Here is a 27,976-nt window from a genome sequence, read left to right as displayed (position 1 = left end):
AGCCATCTTTTATTTCAACCACATACACATTTGTAAGGTAGACACTTTTGAGAGAACCATTTTCATCCAACAATCTCTTCATAAGGCCATGGTTGTGGGTTTTAATTATTCGAAACACTTTGGAAAACCCTTTCATACCAGTTTGTCAGCTTGTTTGAGACCACATTTTTCAGAGGGGGGGGGATTTTGGACAGACTCGCCCACAGCACGTTAACACGCTGTCGGCCAGCGCGCACATTCATGCCCCTTGTCAGGGCTCCCACTTTTCATTTGGCTTCGTTCTTTGAGCCCATTTCACATTCAGCTCCACAGATGGCTTGTTTTGAGACTTTTGGAGGCAGCAGCAAGAATGTTTGCTCGGGGGTTTTGTGCAAATAGTAAACTTGTGCCACTGCTGCATGCGAATATTATCTTTTACTCTAAACATCTGATATGACACTGATTCGGGGGAAGAATCTCACTTGCTCTTGTGCAGTAAAACCAACAATTAAGTAGACATTCATTCTGAGGGAAACAACAATGCCAACAGTAAACTCCCACCCCAGCCAACGATGGAAAACCAGAGAAATTAACCGACACTGCAAAGACAAAGTGTGTGTTTACTGGTTATATCTTCAAAATGCACATTGCACAGGCTCCGCCTCCTTTCCTGACCGTTTGTGTTGAGGGCCAATCACATCCTGAGCACTGTACTGCTCTATATTTCTCCCCCAGCTGCCAGAATTCTGTTCCTGATTGGTCAAACTGTCCCTTCAAATAAATGCAAGCCCCTAAACTTTTCATATCTGGCTCTTGCTGGCTTTATGGAAAAACAAATTGTTATTACCTGATACTAAGAATGATGTCGGGGGGGGTCCCATGGTCTCAGTCAAGTCTCTAATCTTGACTTCCCAAGTCCTGATTGGCTGTAGGCATTATCCAATCAGACTGGGATGATATGGCTCTCTCTGGCTCACTAGTCACAACCTCTTGTGCTGGCTTTTTTCCTAGTTGGCCAGCGATCCTTAAGAACCAAAGACAGAAACAGGGCTTCTGGCTCTTGATTGAAACATTGCAAACGTTGAAAGAACAGTAATTTAAAGCTACAACAGACAACTTGCATATCATATTCTCAATAATTAATATATCAGAATGTGAATCTTCCACAAAAAATATTTTGTAATGCTGAATTTATTTTTTTTTTCCTGTGTGTGTGGCTTACATTATTCCCATTGGCCGTCTGAGCTAAGAGAGAAGATCTGACGAAACAACCTTCTCTTTGGCCGAGAATTCGAGCAAAGCCTCTGACTGGCTGATGCAGCCATCAATCAAATTGGGCACAGGTCTCTTAATAGCTCCAGACTCTATGCCTCTCAAATGTCATTGGCCAGCTATATAATCCTGGAGATTTTTTTATCAACATTTCTATATATATATTCATATTCATATAAAATAACATTTAAAAAAATAAAAGAATTAAAAAAAGTAAAAGAAAAATATTTTCCCTGGAATCCAAAGGCCATCTCTCTAAAATCCAAGCTTATCTAAACAGGCTGCTTTTGCCGTTACTATGAACCCAATCCAGCATCTCTCTACCCAGAAGTTCAGTACATTTCCGTGTCTCTGATGAAAGTTGGTCATCGGTTTTGATGGCAGCAGTGGTCTTGAGGCAATAACAGAGGTCCATTTGGCCAGTGAGACGGCTCCCATTGGCTACAAATCTTGATTCAGACAAAGTTCCTCCCACAGCCGCTACAGTTCGTGAATAGCCATGTAAAATTCTTTTCTCCTGTAAAGAATACATTGTATAGTATGAACAATTTATATACTTACCATTTAAAATGCCCCCCGCCCCTACTAGACACCCATCTGTCAGGCCCACAAAGTTTGTGTTTCTGTTACTGGCTAGCTGAGCAGTTTTTCTTCCGCTGGTCAACGAGTCCTGCCTCTCTAGCCAGACTTGGATTCCTGGGCCCACAGCGACAGTTAAGGGTTTTTTTTCTCCATAAACTTTAAATGAATGAAATTCCACAGGCGTGAGGTGCGTGTTTATCTTTTATGAATGTCACAGTCAGCCAGCCCTCTCCCCTCCACTGTCTCGTTCTTTCTTGCTGGCAAAGGAGAGATTGAGTGTCAAGTAGCATTTTTTAAGAGGTCTGTAAATCTTTCGTTATTATCTCCTTCCGTCTTTGTTCACTGAAGATCATGCCATGACATCCCTCTCCTCCAATGAGAAGGTTCCCTTGGTTGGAGCATGGTGGAAATCCTTACTCCTCATTGGTGTAAATGGTTGCCCGTCACTCAGACCGAGATTTCGTAGGTGGTCCCTCCGACGCCAGTCACCTTCTTCACTCCACCCCCTGGCTTGTGGGTGGGACTAAGCGGGGAAGGAGAGCTGTGATTGGCCAGGCCCAGGCGAGTGGTGGGGCTTATTGGATGGGAAGGAGAAGAAGGGGAGGAGGAAGGAGGGAGGGTGGGTGGAGCAGACCTGGGCTGCCCATTTGACCGGCTGAAGGACTTCATCTGAATCTCGTCCCTGAAAGACAGAATTACAGATAGGAAGAGGGGAAGGTGACCAGGACAAAGTCAGGGAAGGATGCAGGGCAGGTGATGGAGGGAAGAGAATATGGAGCAGAGTGAAGGAAAGACATGATTATGGGAAAAGAGGAAACAAAACCAAATAACCACATTCAGTGCAATGTGACACTGATTGCAAAATAATCTTGGTTGATATTCCTCCAGCTACGTAGCCGGAACCATTACACAGAGCTGTTATGTTTGACTGAACCCAACAGAGAAGCTGTGTATAGCTGTGAGTCTATATTTAACTAGACTTTTGTTAATGCTCAACCTTTAATTCATCAATTACGGAGAACCAAGCACAACCCATTCAAAGAAAAAATGCAAGGTATGGGCAGTTTTGGTGAGTGCAAAAATGTCCATGAAACAGTCCCCTTGACTGCAAATGGAAAGAATGCAGCATACAGACAGGACCACTGACCCGGAGCACACTTGTAAAACTGCACTTTCTCAGGTCCATGGGTGTGTTTGTGAAAGTTACTGTAATGCCATTACACATTCACAAACATCACAACATTGGACAAGCTAATGCTAATCTCAGGTCTCACATTCTCAGCAACTGCTTTGCCAGCATGACCAATTATCAACAATGTGAGCAAAAAAAAACAGTAAAACCACTCAGCAAAATAATCAGTTAGCAATTAGCAGATATTTCTACCACAGTGAACTAATGGCAGTGCCTCCAAAAATGAGTTTATTAATACTGCAGAACTTTTTAACTCATGAAGGAAAAAACAGCCCAGTTTAATGAACACTAATAGTGTTCACTATAGGGAAGGAAGGGGGACAGTGACCCCTGCCCGACATACACAGACAGACACAGACACACATGGGGTTCACAGAGACAGATGGTTGAAAAAACACAGCAGCAAGAAAAAGCAACAGAAATAATCACACAGCAAGAGGCCAAGATGGGAGCACAGCAGTTTTGGAAATCACAGTAATATAGAAAAGGAGGAAACACTCACAGAAGGTAGGGGGCTGACACTGCACACAGCAGTACTCACTTTGGAGCCTGGATCCCACTACTGCCACCACTGCCCGAGGCCTTCTTGCCCTTGGGGGGCAGCCCGTCGGGGTACGCAGCGGTGGCGCCGCCCTCCGGTGGCCGGCTGCGGTACTGCAGCTCCACCGCAGCACCGGTGTAGGACAGGGACTTCCCCAGCGGGGGGTGAGAGGAGGTGGACGGGTGGGCAGTGGGGGAGGTGGGGGTCTGTGGGGCATCAGGGGAGCCCAGGGAGTGGGTGCGGGGTGTGTAGGGCTGGGAGTCGGACAGGAGTGGGGGGCGGGAGAAGCGGGCCGGCCGGGGGTGGTGCTGGTGGGGCTGGTAGGAGTCTTGCAGCAGGTGCTCTTTCTCCGGGGGGGGCGGGCTGGAGGCACGTAGGTAAGACTTGTGGGGGGAGGAGAGGAGGGCGGCGGAGGCCTGGTGCAGCTCAGAATCGCGCTGGTGGGTGATCTGGGCCGACAAGAAGGGCGAGCTGTAGCCCAGCACCTGCGGGGGGGCACTCGGGGGGTGGGGGTGCGGGGGGGACAGCTCGGGGGCCGCCGACTCAAACTCTGGGCTCTCGGAGGGGGTCAGGAGGCTGTCGTATGACAGGCTGCCGTTGCGGGGCGTCTGGTTGGCCAGGCTCTTGTAGCTGGTGGAGGTGGTGCCCTCCGAGTGCAGCGTGCCCAGGGCATTGTGGGCTGTGTGCGTGGAGCGCAGGCTGGAGGAGCGCGAGGCCCCCCCCGACAGCACCAACGGGTCGGTGAAGGAGGGATAGGAGCGACCCCCCAGGGAGTACGCCGACGCCCCCGAGCTGGGCACGCCGCCCGCCCCCCCGGCTCCGCCGCCGCCCTTCTCCCTCTCCCCCCTGTCCCCACGGCCGCCCCGCCCGTCCAGGCTGGGCTCCGACCGGTAGCTGGGCTGCTGGCTGGACTGCAGGATGGGTGGGGGCTCCTTCAGACTGTCCCCCCGGCTCATCTGGGGCGAGGGAGGGGTGGGGGCCAGAGGACAGATGGGGAGGGGGGAAGGAGGGATGGGGGTGGGTAACAGGGGAGACAAAAGGAGACGGAGTGAGATAAGGCCGACAGCATGTCACTCTCTAAAAAAAGAGACAAGGTCAGTATTACAACCACTAAGCACTAGAGAGAGAGAGAGGACAATAGGGGATTTAGCACGGTTTCTATTGGAAACGGACCACACGATTAAGAGGACACAGCGACACAAAGCCCACACAACAACAAAGGGGAAAAAGGGTTAATCCAGCTTTAGCACACGAGTCTACACCAGGAGGACAGAGCTGGGGGTGCCGCCGATCAGCCACATGGAGGGGGGGTAGATCACTCATTCAGGGTTAATCTTGCTCTGGGACCACGCGATCACGTCACCCCTGCTTTTCGGCCGGGCCTCGTGGCTGTGTGCTCTTTACTCACCGCAATGTTCTGCGCTACCCCGCATTATCCGCACACCACACAATATTATCTAAACCAGTGTGCTGTCTGAAAAACTACGCATCCTCCACTCGAGCGGAGAATCTTCCCTATATCCAGGAGCGGGGAGACGAGGCTCCATATGACAATTCTGAAATGAATAGTCGGAAAACAGATGGTTCTGAAATCCTCGTGAATAGAATCCATATGGATTTGCCCGGCTTTTACGAAATTACAATCATCTACCGTATATAATCCTCATGGCGCTTTCAGTGATGGCTGTACGATATTAATCGCATGAGGAACCGTGAGTCTGTCTGAGCAGACTGAATGTTGTCTGTAGACCCCCTGTGGCGTCTGTGTACAGTCAGCCAACGCCAGAGCAGCCCGATACGGCCAACTGATGCTCCACTGACAGACGGAGATGGAGGTATGAACGCTGCTGTCACAGGTCATTCTGACATTACGAAAAACCTCTTAGAGTTTCGGGAAGCCACCCCCCCCCCCCCCCCCCCCCCCCCAGACACCTGCTCTGTTTATTCTGAAAGACTGATACTACGTGGCTGTTCAGACTAGCGCTGTCTACGAAACTTCTGCTTATGGGGTGCAAAGACTCTGGTTCAGTGACTGAATCCCCCCCACACATCTGATGCCATGTTTATGTGCAGAAATATAACGAAGGTGACACATGGATCCACAGAAACACAAGGGAGTAATTCCAGGTTTAACTTACTGATCAACTGATTGCCACTGATTGACAGAGAAAACCAAAAGAAAAATAAAAGGGAATGGTATTAACATAAGAGAATACAGGACATCACCTAACAAAAAAACATTATAGAGTGAAAAAGAAAACTGCGACAAGAATGTAAGATCAAAAGTAACGTAAAGACATAAAGTTAGTTCAAGTGTCAAGACAGAGGACACAAGAAGTACAGCAACTAGCAGTGACACCTATAAAGCAATCATAACAATCACATATTCATCTGCACAGAGCGTGACATTTGTGATTCTGCTGAGTGCACACAATTTTTTAAACTGGATATGAGAGATTTTAAATTCACATTCAATTGTTTTGCGAAAATAATTAAATCAGATTGTCCCACAATGGTTATATGATCATCCGAACATCTGAATTCAGGAAAAATGGACATTATCACACATAATCATTACCGAACTAATGCTGAGCTTTTAGTCCCACTCAGCCACTGGTGTGATTTGTAATCACCAAGGCACTTCCTTCACGAACAGTCAGGAAGTTTAAAATTTCACACAAGCGGCATTGTGAAAACCTGTTTAACTTCGTTCACGAGTCCTGTCGAAACTCCGATGCAAATCTTGCCATTTCTCTGTGCAGCTGTCAGATTCCTGGCTAACGTTCCCTTTTTGGATTCTAAGGAAAGTGATGCCAACATATCATCTACGTTGTACTCAAAAGGGGAATTAAAACAACAGAAAAAGGCCATAAATACTGTCACAATTCTCTTGAATTACAGCTATAATTGCTATGACTGCTCTACTACCGGAGAGTTGGGTAGGGCTCAAAGGACTTTACATTCAGCACCTGATAGACTCAGGGAAAGTGATCTGAATTCATCTGTAGATCAGCACTTGAGGAGATTAAGGGAGTGAGAGTGAGCGTTACCTTGTCGGAGTGGGTGAGGGCTGTGTGTTACTATGGTAAAGATAAAGAGGAGCATTACCTTGATGGAGTGGGTCAGAGCTGTGTTTTACTATGGTAAAGGGGAGCGTTACCTTGTTGGAGTGGGTCAGGGCTGTGTGGTTCTTCCCTGGGCTGCTGTAGGCGGGTCTGTACTTGTACATGGTGGGTGTGGGTGGGGCCTCATTCAGCAGACTGCTCTCTGGGGGGAGAGAAAAGACGGCTGAACTGATACTGAGTGATACAACAGAGTTACGCCCAGTACCAAAGATAACATGAGAACACAGCAGAGAGGACACAGAGCAGGCAAGTTTGGGTGAGGGGAACATACCCTCTGTGTACCCCATGGACAGCTGCCCCCGGGGCAGGCCGGGGTATCTGAGCTCAGGCTTGGGCGGGGGAGGAGGCTCTGCATCTGCTGATTGGCTCTCCATCATGTCCAGACTGCTCTTGGACTGGCAGGGAGAGAGAGGGGGGAGGGTCAACACAGCACAGACAGTGTGATAGCGAGGTCATAACAGCACTGTAACGCAGCGCTGAAAGAGAGGGCTAAATACAGCGCAGACGGTGATGATTCAGCGCAAAAGCACGGCTACAGTGGAAAGAGAGAAAGAGAGCGCGTCCTGCACGCCCCCCCGCTGACAGCGGCCGTACCCGAGAGCTGTGCCGGTCCGCCTGGATCCCGTTGTCCAGCACTTTGGCCCCGAGCTGCGTGTCCGAGAGCTGGGGTCTGAGGAAGGGAGGCTGGACCACCACCGTCTGCGGCTTCTTCCACCGGCCCACGTACCTGAGACACGCGCGCATGCACACAGATACCCACACAGACGCACACGCGCACAGACACACACGTACACAGACGCACAGACACACACACACACACACACACACACAGACGCACAGAGACGCACAGACACACACACGCACACAGGCGCACAGAGACACACACACACAGACGCACAGAGACACACACAGTCACACACGCACAGACACACACACGCACACAGGCGCACACATGAATACAGACGTGCACACACAGTACACGCGTACACAATGTGGAATTTCTGTTGTCAAACTACAGCTTCTTCATGCATTGTTTTCCCAACCCAAATTCCAACACAAGGTGAACGGCCTTAAATATTTGTCTTCCATGTTTATAGACAGAACAGTGTGGCGTAACAAGGACCTGGAGTCCGGGTGTGATTTACAGGTGAGCCTCTCTGAAAGGTAACATTAACTGCTTCAGCACACATCCAGACTGATGAATAGACAGCACTTGCGAAGGCAGACAGACCTGGGGGCCTGGGAGCTGCAGAGAACGTGAGACACATTCCTCCAACAGCCGTTAGTGAAGGGGTTCACTCCCCCCCTGAACTTCCCCGTCACCTGTGGGGGGGGGTGACAGAGGGAGACAGAGAGTGAGAGAGTGAGAGAGACAGAGAGAGGGGGAGGGAGGGAGGGAGAGTTGATTCATTTCCCTCAGTGATGAGATTACAGGCTGTGGGGCTAGGGTAAATGGGTCGTATCTGCCGGGATTACAGAGCGTTTAGGGATTGACTCTCTGCCCTCCCGGAGGGTGTACACACACAAACACCTTGGTCGCAGTCTCACTCAAAAACAAAGCGGCATCCCATCGGCAGAGCCGTTTCCTCACCACCAGCTCCAGATTCACTCCATAACACACTCTGTATCAGTCAGTTCAGTTACACAACTGTAGGAGTGGCATCTACTTCCCCAGTCACTGGTGCTATGTGGCACATTGTTTTGTTGATGTCATTAACCATGTCACGTTGCAAGTGCATGAAAAAGGAAAACACTGAAATCGGCAAGAAGATGAACACTTTTATGTGTAACTGGTTCAGCACTGCTCTGTAGCCAGTTCTCCACTCACTCCAGGGTAATCCCACTCTCTACAAGCACTGAAGGCACCAGACAAGTCTCATCTTTTGTGCTGACGAGCCTGCTTTTACAGCCACTGTCCCTGTGCCTCAGCCTCCCACTCTCTGTAAGCAGCCAGATCTGCTCTTTTCATTTCTCTCTCCATCCTCATCCCTCTTTTCTTCTCGTACTGAAACCTTTGGAAAACACTAACGTATCTGTGCTGTGACTACTGCTCCCATGTCGACTACGGCTGCCACTGCTGGCTCCCGCAGACTCCTCCCTAAACCGACCCCCCTCCCTCCCCCTCCTCTTCCTCCTCCTTCCTCCTCCTCCTCTGTACCCTGGAGATTGCTGGGGTTTATTCTGTCTCAGTTTGATCCATTGAAATGAAGAGCATGTCTCTGATTAATGCATATATTGATCTCTCTAGTGCTGACACAGGACACACTGCTGACACACACTCAAAGGGAATGCTACACAGTAAGTACACACGTACACACACGCGAGCACGCGCTTGAACGGACACACACACGTGCATGCACGTGCGTGCACGCGCGAGCGCACACACACATACAGACCTGTTCGTTAGTGGTCCTGCCGCGGGCCACCAGTACGATGTGGAAACCGGTGAGGCCGGCGACTGGGATAAAGAAGAGCCCGGCCACACACATCACAGCCATGCTGAGAGGACTGTGTCAAGGAGGCCAGGCAACGTGGAGACACTGAGACGGACACAGACCCACGGACACTGAGACAGACACAGGCGTGATCCTACAGACACAGACAGACACAGATAGACACGATCCCATGGACACAGGCAGAAAAACAGACAGACACGAACTCACACACACACACACACACACACACACACACACACACACACACACACACAACCACACAGACAGCCACATGCAGCCAGACAGACACAGGCCCGTACGGGTGCAAAGAGGCAGATAAAGACAGAAACAGACAGACAGAAACAGACAGACAGACAGAAGCGCAGACGAAGCCCGAGGGCAGGTGGGGAAGGATACGTGACGGCGGAGTGCACTCGGTCCAGCTGCTGCGTGTGGTACAGGATGAAGAGCAGGCCGAAGCCGAACACGGCCATGATGTGGGCCGTCAGCGACAGCAGGAACAGGAAGAAGTAGCGGTAGTTCCGCCTCCCTATGCAGTTATTCACCCACGGGCAGTGATGGTCAAAATCCTGCGGGAGAGGGAGAGGGCGAGAGAGAGAGGGAGAGAGAGGGAGAGAACACGAGGGAATGTATGTCTGTATCAATGAGCTTTTATGCCAATTGAATTACACCATACACATTTTAATAAATAATCGAGTGTAATAAACCACACATTTATTTACAATTTGTCATTTGTTTTCAGCAGAGCGCGAGTCAAACACACGTCTGCTATAAATGACTCATACGCTTTGAACTGCAGAACACAGGATAGGAAGGTGAGCAGGAAGTATCTGTTCCAACTGCTGGACATACAGAGCCGGGTTTCTCTTAGCAAAGCATCAACACCGAGTACATTCTGCAGTACATTTCCACTGTGGCAATGGATACAGGATACACAACACTGGGAAGGTCTTACTGAAGTACTGAGGTCTGAAGAGTGAGTGAGTGAGTGTGTGTGTGAGTGCGTGTGTGAATACGTGTGTATGTGTGTGAGTGCGTGTGTGTGTGTGTGAGTGTGTGGATGTGTGTGAGTGTGTGAATGTGTGTGAGTGTGTGAATGTGTGTGAGTGTGTGTGTGAGTGAGTGTGTGAGTGAGTGAGTGTGTGAGTGGGCATGGGTGTGTGAGTGGGCATGGGTGTGGGAGTGTGAGTGTGTGAATGAGAGTGTGTGTGAGTGCGTGTGGGGGCGTGTGAGTGCACGTGTGTGCGCATGTGTGCGTGTGTGTGTGTGTGTGTGTGTGAGAGTATGTGTATCTGTACGTGTGTGTGTGTGTGTGTGTGTGTGTGTGTGTGTGTGTACTCGTACCTCCACGCAGTTGTCGCAGACGGAGCAGTGTGAGCAGCGCGGGGGTCTGTACGTGTGTGTGTGTGCGCGCGCGTGCGTGCGTGTGTGTGCGTGCGCGCATGTACTCGTACCTCCACGCAGTTGTCGCAGACGGAGCAGTGTGAGCAGCGTGGGGGTCTGTAGAAGCGGCAGGTGGAGCACCACTTCATCCGCACCTGGATGCCGCGGATCTCCACCGTCTTATAGAGCGGAGCGCGGAAATCATCCTCCTTATCCTCATCCTCCTCCGCTGCGGGAGAACACAGCATTACTACTGCGTCTGACACATTAACACAGCTGCCATATTAATGCAGCACAGTGATACACTAGCACAGAGCACTAACACCGTTTCTGACACATTAACACAGAGCACTGACACATTAACACTGACACATGTGCTGGTGCTGCACACTGGCCCTGTGCCCGACATTAATAGCGGCATCTAATACGGGTCTTTTTTGCTATTATATGTTTCCAGCTATTTCTTTCCACATGAATCATAACAAAACACATAGACTTTAGAGACTTTCACACACCACAGGGCAGATATAAAGCACTGTCAAATACACTTCCTCTGACCTGCTGCACACTACGGACACAACACAGCTTATTAACAGGGCGTGGGAGCGTGCGGGGGGGTGGGGGGAGAGGCGCAGCCAGGCCGGTACCTCTGGGGAAGATGCCAGGGTCCATGAAGGTGGCCATGCAGAAGTTGGCGAGAACGAAGAGGAAGACCACTCCGTTGTAGATAGGGATGGCTATGGAGAACTGCTCCGACAGCCATGGGCAACTGAGGGACAGAGGGAGCGGAGCAGAAAGGGTTAATTACAGATCGGCGACTCCGGGCTGCACCGCTGAGTGACGGGTACTAAAAGGGTTACGGCTATGTCAACACACTGCAGCTGGGGGGAGCCAATTCTAATCCAGTTACACAAATATATTACATTACACAAACACAGTACCCTGCATTCACAGCGGCAAGCAAAACAAGTGTGTGTGTGCGTGTGAGGGTGAGCAAGTGAGCGAATGTGTGTGTCTGTGTGTCTCTCGCTGCCTGTTCCCAACAAGCTCGTGCAGGTTTGTCTGGCTGCAGAAAGCATTCTTGCAGGGAGGTATGAATCTCTTCATATACGCCGTTCCCTGTCGTATTTGCGGCTGTCGTTTGCTGTTGTTTTTAAACTGTCTTAAGGAGGAGAAGAAGCACAGCGAGAGCTGCAGCCTGTGCGGGGAATTACATTACAATCACCCGGCGAGAGGGGACGGCCGCCTCATTAAGCCTGACAGATGCTGGCCTAGTTTTTGCTTTTGCGGTTTTTAATCTGGAGGACAACTAATAACCCACTGACCAGAGCGGGGGGGCGGGGGGGGGGGTTCAGACGGAGGGGGAGAGGGGGGAAAAACTGCCACATGTCTCCACATGAAGGAGCTGCTGGGGATCAGAAATCCTGCCTGTAACTCATTGTCTCCTCCGTGACGCACAGGTCTCATTTCCAAGAACAGGGGTTTGCACAGCTGCTGCTTTCTGTCGTCTGATGAATGAGCGCAAATCTGCCCGAGTGAACACATGGCAGACATACTCAGGTGCGCGTGTGTGTGTGTGTGTGTGTGCGTGTGCGTGTGCATGTGCGTGTGCGCGTGTGTGTGTGTGTCTGTGTGCGTGTGCGTGTGCATGTGTGCGTGCGTGTGTGCGTGCGTGTGCGTGTGCGTGTGTGTGTGTGTGTATGTGAGCGAGCGCGTGTGTGTGTGTGCGTGTGTGAGCGAGCGCGTGTGTGTGTGTGCGTGTGTGAGCGAGCGCGTGCGGCCGGGCCGACACTCACGTAAAGCAGAAGAAGAGGGTGGTGGCCCCCACCAGGAAGGCCGTTGCCGCAGAGACGGGGATGTAGCGGCTGGGGCGCAGCGGGCGAGAGGGCGAGGAGGGCGGCGAGGAAGAGGGGCCGCCGACGCCCCCGCTCTTACTGCCGCCCGGCATCACTGCCGCGGCCCAGACGGAGGGAGGGAGGGAGAGGAGGAGGGAGCGAGGAGGTACGGCAGCGGGGAGGAGACGGAGAATGACCTGAGAGATTTCAGGGGTGGATGAAGCAAGGGATCAGAGATAAAGAGGAGGGGGGGGGGGGGGGGGGGGGGGGTAAAGATGCGAGGAGGGGTCAGAAAGAGTGGAGTCTTCGTCTTCTCACTGGATGGAGGGAGGACCAAAGCGCAGGCATGTTTCACTGAGGTGCGGGGGAGGCCAGGCCGACAGCGATGAGCTTCTGGACTAAAAAGCCCTACGCAGTGGGGGGGGGGTGGGATTACTGCTGAGACGGGAGGAAGGCTGTGCTTCACTGCTCAGAACGGGGGGAAATAAGTGAAAGGAAAAAAAAAAACTAAATCCAAGGAGAGAGAGGCTTGTATTGTGTGTACGGCTCTACCAAAACAGCAACACTTTGGGTGGAAAAAAAAAAAAAAACACGTATTAAGAATTTTGCTTTGCTATAGAACCACTTTTCACAAATTTAGGAGAAGAAGGTGAGACAAGCAGCTCGTGATAGTGTATTAACACTGCATAGAGACAGACTTTGTTAAAAGTCAGTTACGGATTGAAAGGGATGCGGATGAGTCTCTGTTTCTCGCTCTGATGCAGGTTACGTTCTGAAGATTTGCACCGAGTGAACGTCTGGGAATCAGAATTAAATCAACATCCTGGCGCTCATCAACGCTTGGTCTCAAAACACGTCAAGAAAACACTTAAATTATGAAAAAATAAAGTCAATCACGTCTTTGTGACAAATTAGGCCCAAATAATGTACATATGTATAAAGAGTTGTGCAATTTAATGTTTCTCAATTAAATAGCTTCAAAATGAAAGTTTCAAATTCAAATCAAGAGGATACTGTGATAGAAAAATAAGTGCAGTTTCTTTAAAAATAGTTTGAAATTATTTTACAATATGGCTTTTTAAAATTGTATTTGGTGCAAAAATAAAAAATAAATCAGTACAATCTCTTCCTTAGTAAATTTTTTTGTACTAGTTGTGCAATCCAACCATCCAAATTTTAGTAGAGAACTCCAGTAGTGATTTCAGATGTAATAACACGTGCAATAGCTATTTATTTTGTGTTAAGGTGGTTAACACGTTTGACACGTCGCCTCTTGGATTAGCCTTGCACTATGGTAAACAGTGCCTCCTACTTCAGCCTATAGCTGAACTGAGATCATTTTCGGACCGCGTTTCTGCGCAACAGATGTACAGCCCGATTCTTCCAACGCTGCAATCTGCATTCCACCTAGTGCAAATTCACTGACATAACACACGTTGCTTGTGCAGGGCGTGTGTGATACGCTCACACAGATATAAACGTCTGTTTCCTCTCCTCCACGGTATTCCAACAGCGTGCACTGCAAGAATGTTGTTATCCTTTCAGCTGGAGGACCGCAGTTCGTCTCCTCCTTGCTTTGGTCTTAGTTGAACAGGCTTACAGGAAACGGTGGTGTTTGAGCCGCGGAGCGGTGGTGATGAATGTCCTCTGAGTCTCACACACACAGCAGGCGCCCTGTGCTTTACGGTCAGGCTGAGACGAGGGAGCAGCTGTTTGGTTCCCGGCACAACTCTAAGTACAGTCTTCCAACCGGTCAGGTTCAGTTTTCTGCAGGTAACTTTTTCCAATGGTACTGTGTTAGTCCACCAGGCCTGGATGTATCCCACAGTGCACATATAAAACAGGTATCAGACGGGTGTATTCGCTGTAGAGGGGTTTCATCCGAGAAGGGAAAATAACTATTAGTGTCAGAGGTTTGTTTTGTGTTGGGTCAAAATGTGTTTACTTCACGTTTTCAATTTCTGTCTTGGCTCCGTGTTTTTAAACCCTTCGGGACATAAAGTGTAAAAGTGCCAGCAGACGCACTGCAGAGCTCGTGAAAAGGCAAGAGAGAGCGAGAGGTTATTTTAGCCTAATCCAGGCGCTGTTTGTAATGGGGGTGATGAGCGGGAGCTTTTCTGATGACAGACAATTTGGACTGCTTTTCAGAGTGGATGGGGGAAAACAAAAATGTAAAAATGAAATACAAACGGTTAATCTGAAGAAAGACGGCCGTTTTTCTTTCCTGCTAGCTGTTTAGAAAAGGATTCTGATTCAGGCTGCAAAACGGCACTTGATTTTGCCAGGTCCCCCGCGCACGAGGAGCGGGGTTTGGATGCACCACGGTAAACGCGCACGAAACGCAGGTGGGAGAACGGAGGCGCCCTTTGGAGAAGCAGGCCCAGAGAAACACATTCAGAGGGTGGAGAGAACACACAGAGCTGTGCTACAATGTGAAGCACAGAATTGCGGCCCTTTTTAAAAAAGGCTAAAAGCAGACTGCTTGCACTGTCCCAGTGGAAAGCAGAGTATTTTCTGAACTGAAAGCCCAAAGCACTGAATCGATAAGGTGGACCGGTGGAACTTTTCAGTCTACAATTGGGATGGGGGGGAAAATCACTCCACGGATGGCTTTCTACAGGTGATGGGATGTCGAGTTGAACAGCAAGACTCAGCGCTGCTTTTCAGTCCAGAAGGGTAAAAAAAAAAAGAAAAAAAAGGGTCTTCACCTCAAAGCAGTAAAAACTTAAGGGATAAAAAATGAAAGAAATTCTTTCTTTCACAAAAACTGTGAAAGAGAGAATTTGTGCTAAAAATTAAAAACAAAACTATGCCAAAAAAACCAAAATACAAAAACAATATCCAAGAGATTCGTAAAAAATGTGTCTGCAAGTCTCAATGTGCCTTCTCCTTGTCCGTCATCCAAGGTGCTGAAGACAGACTCGCACAACTCGTCAACGTCAGAACCCGTTCACATGACAGGCCAGGTGCATCACGGTCTTGCTTCCCCCCACCCTCCAAAATCATGAGTCAGACACAGAACTGGAGCCGCTTTGGCTGGTACCGTTTGGAGGGTGGAGGTGAGGGTTTGTAAATTCCGACAGGAAGTTCCTCCACTCTGGTGCTCCTCCACGCTCTCCTTCTCCCCCCCCGCACTCTCAGGTCCTCCTCTTTTGGCTTTCACACCCGTGCTGCTCGTCCCACGGGCCAGGCCGGGATCCGCCCCCTAAAACGTGCACAAACAAGACAGAGACACAGAGGTGGCTGGTGAAGGAGGTGCACTTTGCTTTCAGAGGCATCCATTTAAAAACACAGCTGCAGCACATACACGGCAGCACAAGTTACATCTGCATGTTATCCTTCATCACGAGTGACAGCAGAACTGAAACGATGGACCTCCAGTGGTGCTTAACTGCAGGTTCCCCATATACACTGCTGCAGTATGGCCCCAGCAGGGGACTGCACGTCAAGTGAAGCGCAGCCGGATCTAAGTGAACTACAGAGAAATCACAGATCACATGTCTATCGACAATGAAATGAGTTCATTACATCAGCTCCTGGTCCCTTGCCATCCCACGCGCTGCCCACACCGGCACAGACTGCACAACTGGGTCAAGGCGACTGAAAGTGGCTTGGAACGGAGATCTGACAACCTGAGCCTGAGGACGTACGTGGCAGCAGAGCAAGGAATTGATCTGGCAGCTCCGCCACGAATGGGACGTTTGGAGGGGGGGGGGGGGGGGGGGGGGAGGGGGGGGCAGTGAATGAGGCACTGGGATTCTTTCCAAAGCTACACACCCCCAGCTTCTGGGTTTCACTCCTCAGGGAAGAAGCTCAATCTAAAACCAAGGCTGCAACTGCTCTGCCAGCGCACTTGTGAAAAGAAACAGAACGGTCTGATCACGACGTAAACCAGTTCAGAAGCGCACTGTGGAAACGTCACGTGTTGGTTAGGACATCCGCTCTGCTGATGGTCATAAACCGATGAGGAGTCAGGCACACGCTAGCGACAGCCTGCAATGGAGACCTGGTATTCAGGAGACAGCCAGATGGGGATACAAGGGAGGAGACTGAAGACATCAGAGACAGCATGAAGATGCAGGGGAAGGCAGGAGATAGGACACCAAAGAGACGGGAGACAGGTGAAGAACTGCATCAGAGTCTCCTCAGGCAGAAAGGCTGAGAGCGCAGCAGGGCAGGGCCAGGAGGAGGACCGTGCAGCCTTCCTGCAAAACACCTGCACAGGTAGAAGCACCTCAGCAGCCTGTAAGCAGGGCTATCACTGAGGAGGGAGGAGATCTAGAGGTCAGCCTGGAGCCAACCACAACAGAGGGTACACACGCAGTTAAAGAAACCAGAAAATGATAAAGCAACTGGACCAGTCCAGATACTGTAGCCTCCCACCAAAGGCCGTCAGGGCACACTCCACAGATACAGCAAACACCACAACCAACACCCAGCAAACAGCTTGGGGCAAAGTTTACAGGAGCTTAGAGAGGAATGGAAACACTGCAGCCACAATGTGATGCTGCCTAAACAGAGTGTCTCAAAAGCTGATGGAAACTGGAGCAGAATCTGAGGCTTTCACACGACTGACAAACTGCCAGACTAAGCTAACTGCCAGAGATTCCAAGCAGAGAACAGACACAGCTGGATTCTGCACTGGGATACGGTGGGACAGCCGCATGCGGCAGGAACTTCTCTAAAACAGGTGATAATCATTTCACTGTTTACACCAACACAAAACTGATCCAAGAGGTTTGGATTAAGCAGAAGAGACCCATCTCAGCTTATGTGCTACCAGAGCAGTCAGTGTGTGCATCAATTACGGCTTTGTCACCTACTCTGCCCTCATTGTCGGGTGCTATGCAAATTGTTTCAGTCAAAATAGTGTTGGGGATGAGCTGTACCATCTTCAGAGTACTGCTGGCCACAAGCAGCGCCTAGCAACAAGTACTGTTGCATGTTTATTTACATGAGCGGCCATTACACACGTCACACACAGCAACATCCTGGCTTAACACTGGCCTGCACTTAAGCTGGTGCAACAGGTGTATAGTGAGATCGGACAGTGAGGCATGGAAGCCCATTGAGAAAACACTCCACAAGGGGATGAGGACACCTGGACAACCACACTATGGAGTCCATGAACTTGAGCACAGGTGTGTATATAAACATGCTACAGGTATGCATCAGTGCAAGATACAGGTGTTCTTGAACTCCAGTTCCTGTTATTGATGAAGAAATGCCTGGGATAGACCCTGTACATGAAGTGAATCACCAGCCAAGCGGTCCAATGATGTACACGACAAACGCGCATCGGAAGCACCATCAAAGATGGAGCACAGATGGAGACGATCAGGACAGGCCGAGAGCAACTAGCAGACTTGGCAGCCCTCTGTCCCAATGACAAGAATAAGGATTAAGCCAAGCGTTTGTATGAGTGTTGTGCTGCTTTCAGGGTACCACTGTGTAGTGTACTCAACACCATGAACACGCGTGTGTCCGACACCTTTTCCACTGGAACTTCCATACATATCTACTACAGAAAATATATATTCACATATTCCCACATTAAATTATACATATGTGTATACATACACATTCACACAACTACACACAACATACACACAAACATACATACATACATACATACTGCTGTTGAGTGAAAGTGAAAGAACTCAGTGATCGATCAAGTTAGACAAACTAGAATAACCCAGGTCAGTACACAGCAGAACCTGCCTGTCCATGAGCTTCAAGGAGCTCCAAAAAAAAGTCCAGACCATGGGATTGTGTGAGAGAGAGAGACACAGCACAAGTGACAGACAGAAGAGGAAAGAGAGAAAAGACAGAGAGACTAGCGGCGGTTGTGTAACTTCCTGAGAGGGAGGAAGAAAGGGACCCAAAGAATCAGAGGAGTGGCAGAGAGGGGGAGGGATGGATGGAGAGAGAGCAGTGTTGCTCCAGCCCTCCTTCTCCGGGTACGAGTGAGCGAGTGCGCAGAGCGAAACAGGTCAGGCAGCCGAGAGAGACGTCTGCGGTCTCTGCACAGCTCAGAGAGGGCTCACCCTGCGCTCCTGCGTGCGTCCTCCAGGGAGGGGAGATGGGTGTGGCTCTCCCCTCCACATCAGCTCTGCGTGTACACACACACGCGCACGCACGCACGCACACACACACACGCAGTGACCCGTTTGGTGGCTCTGTGTTGAAACCTGACCACAGGCTGATCAGATTCCACTTCACTGCTGCACTGACTCACCAGGAAAAGGGCGTCCCCTCTCTCGGTAAACAGATCGAGCGAGATTGGACACCGCGGGCAGGCGCGTGCGTGCGCGCACACACACACTCACACACACACACACACACACACTCACACACACTCACACATACACTCACACACACACACTCACACACACACACTCACACACACACACTCACACACACACACTCACACACACTCACACACTCACACTCACACACACACACACACACACTCACACACACTCACACACACTCACACTCACACTCACACACACTCACACTCACACACACTCACACACACTCACACACACTCACACACACTCACACACACTCACACACACTCACACACACTCACACACGGACGCCCTGCGATTCTCCTCACCGCTGATTTAATGTAGCAGCTGCTTAACGGTTCCCGCTCATGCCTGCTATGAACTGCAGGTATGAACACAAACGGTCAGCTACGGGGGAGAACATTAGACGGCAGGGAGACAAGAACGCTAACAGCGCCGTCGGACAGCGTGAGGAGCGAGGTCTGCGGCATCCTCACCTCCGAGACGCGACAGACACGCTCTCCCGGAACAAAACCGGCGATCGCGACCGACAGAATGCTTTTAACAGCCGTTTCAACGGACCACACACTTCTTCGCAATCTGCCGGGAAACACGTCCTTACAGAGGTCGTGGAGATCCACTCTCAGATCCTTTGAGGCGTTTTCTTTGGCACGATGACACACACAAACACCGCTAAAGTCAGCCGTTGTGTGATGGAGACACTAATATTATGCCAGTCTGGCATGCACTCAGACCCAGCTCCCCCGGGTCACAATAACCCTTTGTTCCTATGCGCTCCTCTTGATGGAACACTGACGTGACGCGTGCCGTCAAGCACAGAGGCGCCTTTTATCCACAACAAGCGCAGCATCCAGTTAATACCACCGGACACACACTGGACACCTATTAGGCAGTTGTTTCAATCGTGCACTCTACAGCGCTTGTGCTCGTGCAGCTCTTTCAAGAGGATTTCTTTCAGTTCTGTCATTACATATGAAACTGAGCCCAACATCAATGCATCGAAAGCGAAAGGTACATAAATAGACGAAATACAATATAAGCCTGAGCATTTGCCACAAAGCTCCAAAGCCGCAGGAGCAGGGAGTAATTAGCTATTAATATACCGGCCCCATGTGCACGCTGCTCTGGGTTGCAAGAAGGCAAAGTGAAAATTAGCCTAATTAAAGAATCCCCATAGGACTGTCTCTGCTTGTGAACAATTACTGCAATAATCAAAACAATTATGGCAATAAATATTCGAGCCCGGCGCCAGCTAAATTGAGAGCTGAAGTGGCAGGTGATTTTATGCAGTGTCAAGTCTTGGTCAGGGAGGACTGATCACATATGCTGTTGCTGGGAAATTTCTCCTGGGTTTTAAAGACTCAGAGATTCCATTACAATGAACTCATTGGATTCCGTTACAATAAGCGGTGACTTCCATGCTGCTCACGCCGCTGTCACATGGTTTCACTCCCTACTACATGGGGATACAGCTTGCTTTAATTTCCGTCTCACTGCATGGCACTTTCTTCCCGACGAGGGTTTAAATCCATTTAGCACTCATGGATCGACCCACAGATCAGTCCTGAGGTTGCCTGATCTGAACAACGCTGGTTAGACACACAATGCAATAATTACAGCGATCATAAAGGAACCGTCTCCTCTGAAGCTTCGGTACTTCAGGGCCGTAGTATGTTCTTAACTCATTTTTTTTGCCTTCTGATCCTTTCCGCTGGGCGGCTGAATTAAGGTCAGCTGGTAATCTGGTCCATCCTTCTTTTAAAATAATCAATGAATGAAAATCTCTTGGAGGCTGGCTCACAGCACTGCAGGCTGCATCTCAGGACCTGAGAACACACACACACACACCCACACACACACACACACACACACGCACACACACGCACACACACACACACCAGACACGGTCGAGACGTTTCCCACTGACACAGCCCCCGGGCTCAGGCAGCCATCCTCTCCAGCAGCTCCCTCCAAGACAGCCTCGCTGGCAGCGTCTTCTGTGCTCCTGCGCCTGCCAGACACCCCCCCCCCGCCCCCCCCCCACACCATCCCGTTTCTGCTGTCCCCTTCCTCCAGCAGCCCATCGTCTGCGCCTTCCGTCCACTCCGAATAAATGACCACCTTCTGCCATACCCCATAAATCACACTGTCCCAACCCAGCTTCACCGCGATCACAGCCGTCTGAAAGCTCAGCAATTTCTCTCTGCTCTCCGTACTGGACCGTCCTTTCCTCTTTGTCTCATTAGAGGAGGTAAAACGAACTGTATACCGCCATCAGAACTGTGCGAAAAACGTCCCTTTACCCTTTTCTGAACAAACCTGGACCACCGTTCAGTACGACCTCAAAATGACAATGGCACCCAACAGAACAACTACTTAAACTTTGGTCACTAAGGGTCAAATTCGCCTTCACAAACCCATGCCGATGGTTCTACGCTCACACTCACGACCACGGCTGACCAGGCTTAAGCTAGTTTTTTTGGATGCTAGTATCAGCAAGATTCAAACAGTGTAGTTCTTTATCGCATGCTAACAGTAAGTGTTTGCACTGCTGTGGCACCAGATATGGGCGAAGATGAACCACTGCCAACTGTGCAAGGGCTCTGAAATAACTGTCACCATACTGTGTGTCCTTAAAGTGAGCACACATATGAGGATGAGAGAAACGAGCATACAGCTTCCTGCTGGAGCTCCCATTGGAACATTACGCTTAGCAACGGCATCCGAACACAACTGGACCAGGGCTGACAATGAGATGAGAGCAAGTGAAACTCAGCTGTTACCTTCCGGTCACAGCACAGCTGTCTTGCAATTACTGTCTACAGGGGAGAATACGGTGTTGCTTAAGATACGCAACAACACTGTGGCAATTGCATTACTAAACAGCATATGTGATCCAAACCTGTACGCCTGCTACACAAGTTACAACTTTTCCCCCAGTTCAGCTCTTTAATTACCCTTCAGAGTTTGATACAACTCTTAGTAAAAGCGGGCAAACGTGTGCTGGTAATTACACCTCACCTTAACACCTTAGGCTGCGAAGTGCGTCAGTGCGTCACTGGGTGGCGCTATACGGATCTGAAATCACTGATGAGGTCTGAGGTGATGACATACAGCATGATTCCATGATTTAAAATCGCGTGCTGTGTCTCAGCTCCGACTTCCCCAATCTGGCAGAAGCCCTTTCGTAATGCAAGTCAGGTTCGCTCGCTGTTCAATCAGCACAGATTTTTACAAATTACATGTACAGCAAGGCTAAAATCTGAGCTGCTTTGCAGCCCACACTGCATTTGCATTGCTCAGTAATATCGCCTTTATTTTTCTGCCTTATCATTCACACATTTGCTCTTTTGGTTAGCTCTACAAATACACTGTATTGTACTGCATTCAACTGGCACATTCTTATCCAGTACAAGTTACAAAGCAAAGGTACATAAGTGCATATAGCATTATGATGACACCTGAACAACGTGTAGAGAAAACTACAGACCACATCTGAAGGTGTGTCAACATGAACACAAATCAACCCATTTTCCATTCCATGTAGCTGGAGAGCATTAGCATTCGGTTACGCTCATGAAAAGGGTTGCATTTTAAGGTGACGTTTGCTTTAAACGGGCTCCACAACCGCCATCCCCATCAGCACCATTCATCAAAACAGCCACCAACCCCAAAAACATCTCACGGGTCAGTTTTGTTGCGTTTACAAACCAACACTATGAGATATACAGACACTGATGTTGACAATGACTACGCTGTGCTACACTATAGATCGGCATAAAGTATGTTTAACTGTCGTTTATCTATCTAACCTAAAAACTTCGCTCGTCCAATCTTTAAAGATGATGACAACGTGACCTGTAAATTCCACATATCCAGGAATCAAAGCAAACACAGTAAGCAACATCGAAACAGAAATAACGTGCAAAGGAGGTCGCATTGATGAAACTCGATAAGGAAATAAGCAGCAAGGATATGAAAGTAATATTTCACTCTCACTGCTACTATTCTAAAGACCTAATTCCCATATGCACAGCGACAAAGATGGAAAATATCTCGCTGGCTGCAAAGTAAAAACAGATGTTTCACTGTGCACAGCAACGTTAATGATGGTAACTAGACCTAAAAAAACTGACAAACATGATAGGGATCGTGTCGTTAACCGATAAAATCCCCACTTTATCTGAAACGTACATGATTCTGCAATGCCTCCGACAGAGGAGTTTACTTCATATTTGATCAAAGGCTGTGAGTAATTCTGTAGTAAACATCCGGAGAGAACAGATAATAAACTAGTCAATTAGCTACAAAATATGAGGACAAATCGAAAGTAACTAACAACATGAAATCTGAAATGCAGTTTTTTTTGGCATTAGAGTGCCCATAGATACACAACCCAAATCTAATAGTTTAGTTAACGTTAGCTTACAGTTTTCGTTTTTTTAAGTTTGGTAACGAACCAGTTTTGTCAATGTTTGAACACACAACGTGTAACTGTATTGGTGTCACACAGTTCTGATTAATAAAGCTAACACGCTAGCCAGCTAACTGCGTGTAATGATATCGTGTTGGCTAACTATGAGGAAGAAATACCTGTAGTACGCGTTACTGTAGGTGTGTCCGTCCGTTTGCCCTGTGAGCAGGGTGTGAATAAGCGCTGCGGTCCGAAACTCGCCGTAGGCCCCGACGCGAATCCCCGAACTTTCGGTCTCCGAGGTGCGCATCCAGTCCGGGTCTCATCCGGGCAAAGAGTCCGATGTGTCCGTCTGCAAGGGCCCGGCCGTCGGGCAGGGGGACGCAGATTTTAAGTCCTTGTTCCCATGGTTCCGTAAAGCTCCCTCTTTGGGCGTTAATTTAATAACAACCCTTTGGATAGCCTCTCTTTCGGAAATGATAATAAAAAATTAGTGGAGGGTGCACAGGACGAAGCTAACCAGCCTCACCACTTAGGACTCCGGCAAACAGAAAAATCACCTCCACTCGCCCGACAAGGCGCTGCTAGCAAACCGGATAAAAAGCTACCTCTTGTAACCCAGCTAGCTACACCTTAGGTTCGGGTAACGAGATGTAGCTAGCCACCTAAACCCCTCTTATCCCAGCCTGACACGCATGGCTAGCTGGCAATATGTCGCTGGAAATCCGTACCGTTTACACCCCTACACGACTGACAGAATAAGTCGAATTAGTTTTAGCTACCTTAGTTTTAACTTTTACTATATTAGTTAAATGGCTGGTTCAGTGGCTAGCAACGTAGTCTCCAAAACCGACAACGGTTGCGTCTTTAACGGCCGTCGAAGGTAGGCAGGTTATAATGTTTATGCCTAGTCCCTACTAACTTAGCTAGCTAGCTACACTGCTATCCACTTAGCAATACTTTTAGGGGAAACTGGTAGCTAGTTAAGCCGTTAAACCGTCTACACAAACGATATTCGTCGTTTTCGTCGGGTGTCGCGTTTTTTAACTAGGTGAGTACTTCCTGAATACTTGCCAATAACAGATATCATTTAAAATGTTAATGTCCGGGAGCGCAGGTAGCCCTGACTCATTACACTCCGCTGCAACGGCAGGGCCGCAACAGCGACATCCGGAACCTCTCTGAGTGGACGGAGTCCCGCCCCTCTACTGCCATTGGGTCGGATTAAATGTCACTCAGATGGGCCGCACCAATGAGGTGTCGTTACGGACTTTCTTTTCCTGATGTCATCCAAACGTAAAAAGAAACGGTGACCTTAATCCCGCCCATGTACATGTCCCGACCCAGGCAGGTAATCCTGTGTTAAATTGAAGCAACGTAAACGTAGCGTGTGTGAAAGTGATGACAATCTGCCTGCTCATCCGCTGATTTTCAGGGACGTTTGCGCAACACTTTTAAGTAAGAAGTCTCTCCGTGTGAAGCTTAATTGAATGTTTGTCTTGTTTTACCGCATGATTGACAGGTTTTGATGCACTGACTGGCAGTCTGGCTGGAGGCTAAAATATGAAAGGGCAGGTTGTTGCTGAGAGACTAAATAAATGGTGTGTGTGTGAGAGAGAGAGAGAGCAAGAGAGAGGGAGAAAGAGAAAGAAAGAGAGAGAGAGCAAGAGAGGGTGTGTGTGCGTGTGAGAACAAGAGAGGGAGTGTGTGTGTGAGAGAGGGGGAGAGAGAGAGGGAGGGAGAGAGAGAGTGTGTGTGTGCATGTGTGTGTGTGAAAGAGAGGGAGAGGGAGGGAGAGAGAGAGAGTGTGTGTGTGTGTGCATGTGTGTGTGTGAAAGAGAGAGAGGGAGAGTGGGGGATTGACTGTGGTGGTGGGTTGGGAGGAATTATAGAGTGACAGCAGGTTTTCAGGGATAAGCCTGCCCATCCCCTCCTTCTGTATATCCTGACAAATGTGACATCTGCCACCAGACGTAACGATAAAATAGGTAATGAAAATAAACATTACACTATGGAGCTTTGGAATGGCATTCACAATGTGGAATGAAAACAGGGATGTTGGCCCGTGCAAAAGAAATTTGGCCCATGCTGAAAGCATCAAAAAAGAATTGGTCTCATAACACGCTTTATTACAAACAAGACGTAACACACTTTCACTTTTGCTTCCACATCAATGAAACCTTTTTTACACAAATAAAAAGCTTGTAAAATAATTGTTTCTGCATTTCACTCTTTCCTGCCAAAACATATATTTATTTCTTCACATCTTTGGCAAAATGGCAAGATGAGTTTTAGATTACATATCAGCGCAATAACAGAAGTTAAAATAGATCTACAAGGAACAAGGAGTCTAAACACCTAAAACATGTATTAAATGTGCCATGTGCCAACACAGATTGTATTTGGCGTTTATGTAGCACAGGGTCCTACTGTGGAGACAGTTTAATAAATTCAAATTGGGTATGAGAATAAGTGCAACGAATATCATTTGTGCCCCAGTTTTGTTTGTCTGTGACAGCCGTTTTGTTTTGTAAATTGACTTAATGGTGAACTATCCAATTAAGACAAACGTTGTCAAACTTTGTGCATGCAAAGGTTTGAAAACAAGTAATATGTGGCCAAGAGATGCAATCACTTTTAATAGGACCCTTCTCATTGTTGTCTACAATCACGGACATTTCGTGTAACCAGTTTAAGCTCTTTACAATAGATTAACACTGCCTTTTTTGTCTACTTTTCGCATAATTAAAAAATAAGTAACTCCCATTGCTGTCAGGCTATTTAATGTTGCAGCTTGCTGTCCATAACTGTCTATAAGTAATTTCTGTAACTTAACAAGAAGAACAGTTAAATGTGAACCGTTCATGAGAAGATTTTTTGACTCTTCAGGGAATCTAAAATTGTCACGGTTTCTGTTTGTTTCTGTGCGTGTTTCTGATATTAATTTTAGTTGTCATTTGTTCATTTAAATGGCAGTGTGGTAAGGAGTTGGGAATGTAAGCAGAGGGTTGCAGGTTTGACTCAAATGCAGGCTGTTGTGACCCAGCTGAATTGCCGATTAACCCACCACGTAAATGGTTAAGTATGTAAAATGTAACATCTGTAAATTGCCTTGAAGAAAGACATGTTCTGAACAAATAAACAGAAGTCACAGGGGGAAAATACTGTGTAATATTCCGAGGCAGAAAAACTCTTATGCCGTATTCGGAAGGAGTGCACAGACAGTAATTGCATTGGCGTCAGTCAAAAGAGGATAATCCCCTCCTCCCTCACGTATGGGGAATAGCGGTATAACAGGTTATTTGTTGGCAGTTGACCAATAAGGGATCATATACATGGGTTTTTAAAATCATAATTTTGATGGTAAATCACAGAGAAACACTCGGTACAGAAAATGAGTTGTTCGATTCATTGAAGTATTTGTTTATTTTTTCAACAAAATAGGTTTTGAAGGAATTCCATCAACAGACATATAATTTGGTTACCTTTAAAAGTGCTGAAAGGAAATCCATGGTGTGGATGTTTTGAGAAATATGAGGTTCCCAAATTAATGCGTTAAATGTGTTTGCTGATTGTTGTCTGAAAACCTTTAATACCAGCAGCACAGGTCTCCAGTGTATTATCAAAATGTTCCAGATGCAACTTGTGTCAGAAGAGAGGATAACAATTTTAAGAACAACACAGAATAACTCACTCAACTCACATTGATTCCTCTTTGTTCCTTTAATGTGACCTGTGAAATGGCTCCAAGAAAAATACAGTTGAAAATAGATTCCTATGATTAGGTGCTGTTTGAGATGAGGACGTGAATTAATGTTGTACTGGAAAAAAAATATTTACAATGTCATTTACATGTATTCTATTACAGGTATTAGAGAGAGTACATTCAATAGTACAGCGAGGGTGATGTTTGTAATGTCTTTAGGCAGAGCAATTTCCCTCTTTGCACCATGTGAGAAAAAAAAACTTATTCCCTCTCCATTTTCTGTGTGTGCTAAACAACGGGTCATAAAGCTGGGTGCTCCTTTGCGGATCTCAGCAGGTGTGAAGCCTGGTGATTGGTTGGGAACCGATCTGTTTCCAGAACAAGAAGCTGGCATCTGGTGAATGAAGTAGCCAGAAGTCTAGGTAGGTTTTGGTAGAAGGCTGAGTAGAAGAACCTGGACTCCTGTTCAAAGGGGGACAAAGACCTAGGAATCCAGCTGTGTCCTCCTCTGGCCAACAGAGAAGAGTCAGGCCAGCACTCCAGCCCCACCCAGCACACAAAGAGGAACAAGCCGCAGCTTTCTTCTGAGCCCATCTGAGGAGTCTGAGTATAACAGAGTCTGAGTATAACAGTCCAATCTGAAATTTATCCCAGCCACAGCAGGTAAAGAGATGAGGAGAAGTGTGACATGACTGCATTTTGGTTGGTTGTAGATCAGTCGAGCAAATGCCTTCCGAGTCAGCTGGATGGGTCTGATGGCATTCATGGGGAGACCAGCCAGAATAGAGTTGTGGGCGAACATGACCGAAACTAGAGATTTTGTGTAAAGGGGAAAGAGGAGGTGACTGCGGACAGATCCTGACAAATTATAGCTGTGGTATTTCTACAGGGCCTTTGTTTGTTGGTTTGTTTGCTTTTAGCAGGGCTTAAATAAAAGAAAGTGACTTGAAACCATGCATGTCACCTCCACAGCTGCGAATATATTCACATTCTCTGCACGCAGACCGATGATCAGAGCTATGACAGCATTGTAATGCCACACCCTTCTCTGTTGGACAGCGCTTAGGAAATAAAACAGCATACAGAACCTGTGTCACTATGGAACTCAGAACCTTCCATTGCTGGGCATAGAACCACGATGTCTTCCTCACACTGTTGCTGTGCCTCCCCTGTGAAA

At 48.4% G+C, this 27,976-nt stretch overlaps 1 protein-coding gene across 2 annotated transcripts; it reads right to left on the bottom strand.

The window, feature by feature from the left end:
* Window positions 1–5: 5 nt before the first annotated feature.
* On the bottom strand, window positions 6–13,426 carry LOC118792957 (palmitoyltransferase ZDHHC5-like). Of its 2 annotated transcripts, none has more exons than XM_036550864.1 (11): window positions 12,327–13,426; window positions 11,178–11,299; window positions 10,602–10,759; window positions 9,544–9,716; window positions 9,088–9,190; window positions 7,923–8,014; window positions 7,286–7,418; window positions 6,963–7,086; window positions 6,727–6,833; window positions 3,567–4,522; window positions 6–2,515 (listed from the first exon to the last, which is right to left on the bottom strand). In XM_036550864.1, exons 1-11 carry the CDS (start codon window positions 12,476–12,478, stop codon window positions 2,281–2,283), a joined length of 2,355 nt encoding a protein of 784 aa, XP_036406757.1. In that variant the 5' UTR covers window positions 12,479–13,426; the 3' UTR covers window positions 6–2,280. The 2 variants fall into 2 exon arrangements, with proteins under 2 accessions (XP_036406757.1, XP_036406758.1); XM_036550865.1 differs by having other exon boundaries at window positions 2,438–2,515; window positions 3,528–4,522; window positions 12,327–13,425.
* Window positions 13,427–27,976: the final 14,550 nt, after the last annotated feature.

This window comes from Megalops cyprinoides, chromosome 18, assembly GCF_013368585.1.
Source record: "Megalops cyprinoides isolate fMegCyp1 chromosome 18, fMegCyp1.pri, whole genome shotgun sequence".
NCBI classification, from domain to species: domain Eukaryota; kingdom Metazoa; phylum Chordata; class Actinopteri; order Elopiformes; family Megalopidae; genus Megalops; species Megalops cyprinoides.
The sequence above is the reverse complement of the archived record's forward strand: the minus strand, read 5'-3'. Positions and strand labels throughout refer to the sequence as shown.

Bases quoted from the DNA above. Each gene is read 5' to 3' on its own strand.
- LOC118792957 (XM_036550864.1), bottom strand. From the start codon at position 12,478: ATGCCGGGCGGCAGTAAGAGCGGGGGCGTCGGCGGCCCCTCTTCCTCG. The intron at 9,191-9,543 runs GTATCCTTCCCC...CAGTCCTCTCAG, and splicing joins CGAGTGCACTCCGCCGTCAC to CATGGCTGTGATGTGTGTGG. The intron at 7,419-7,922 runs GTCTGTCTGCCT...CGCGTGTCTCAG, and splicing joins TGCAGCTCCCAGGCCCCCAG to GTACGTGGGCCGGTGGAAGA.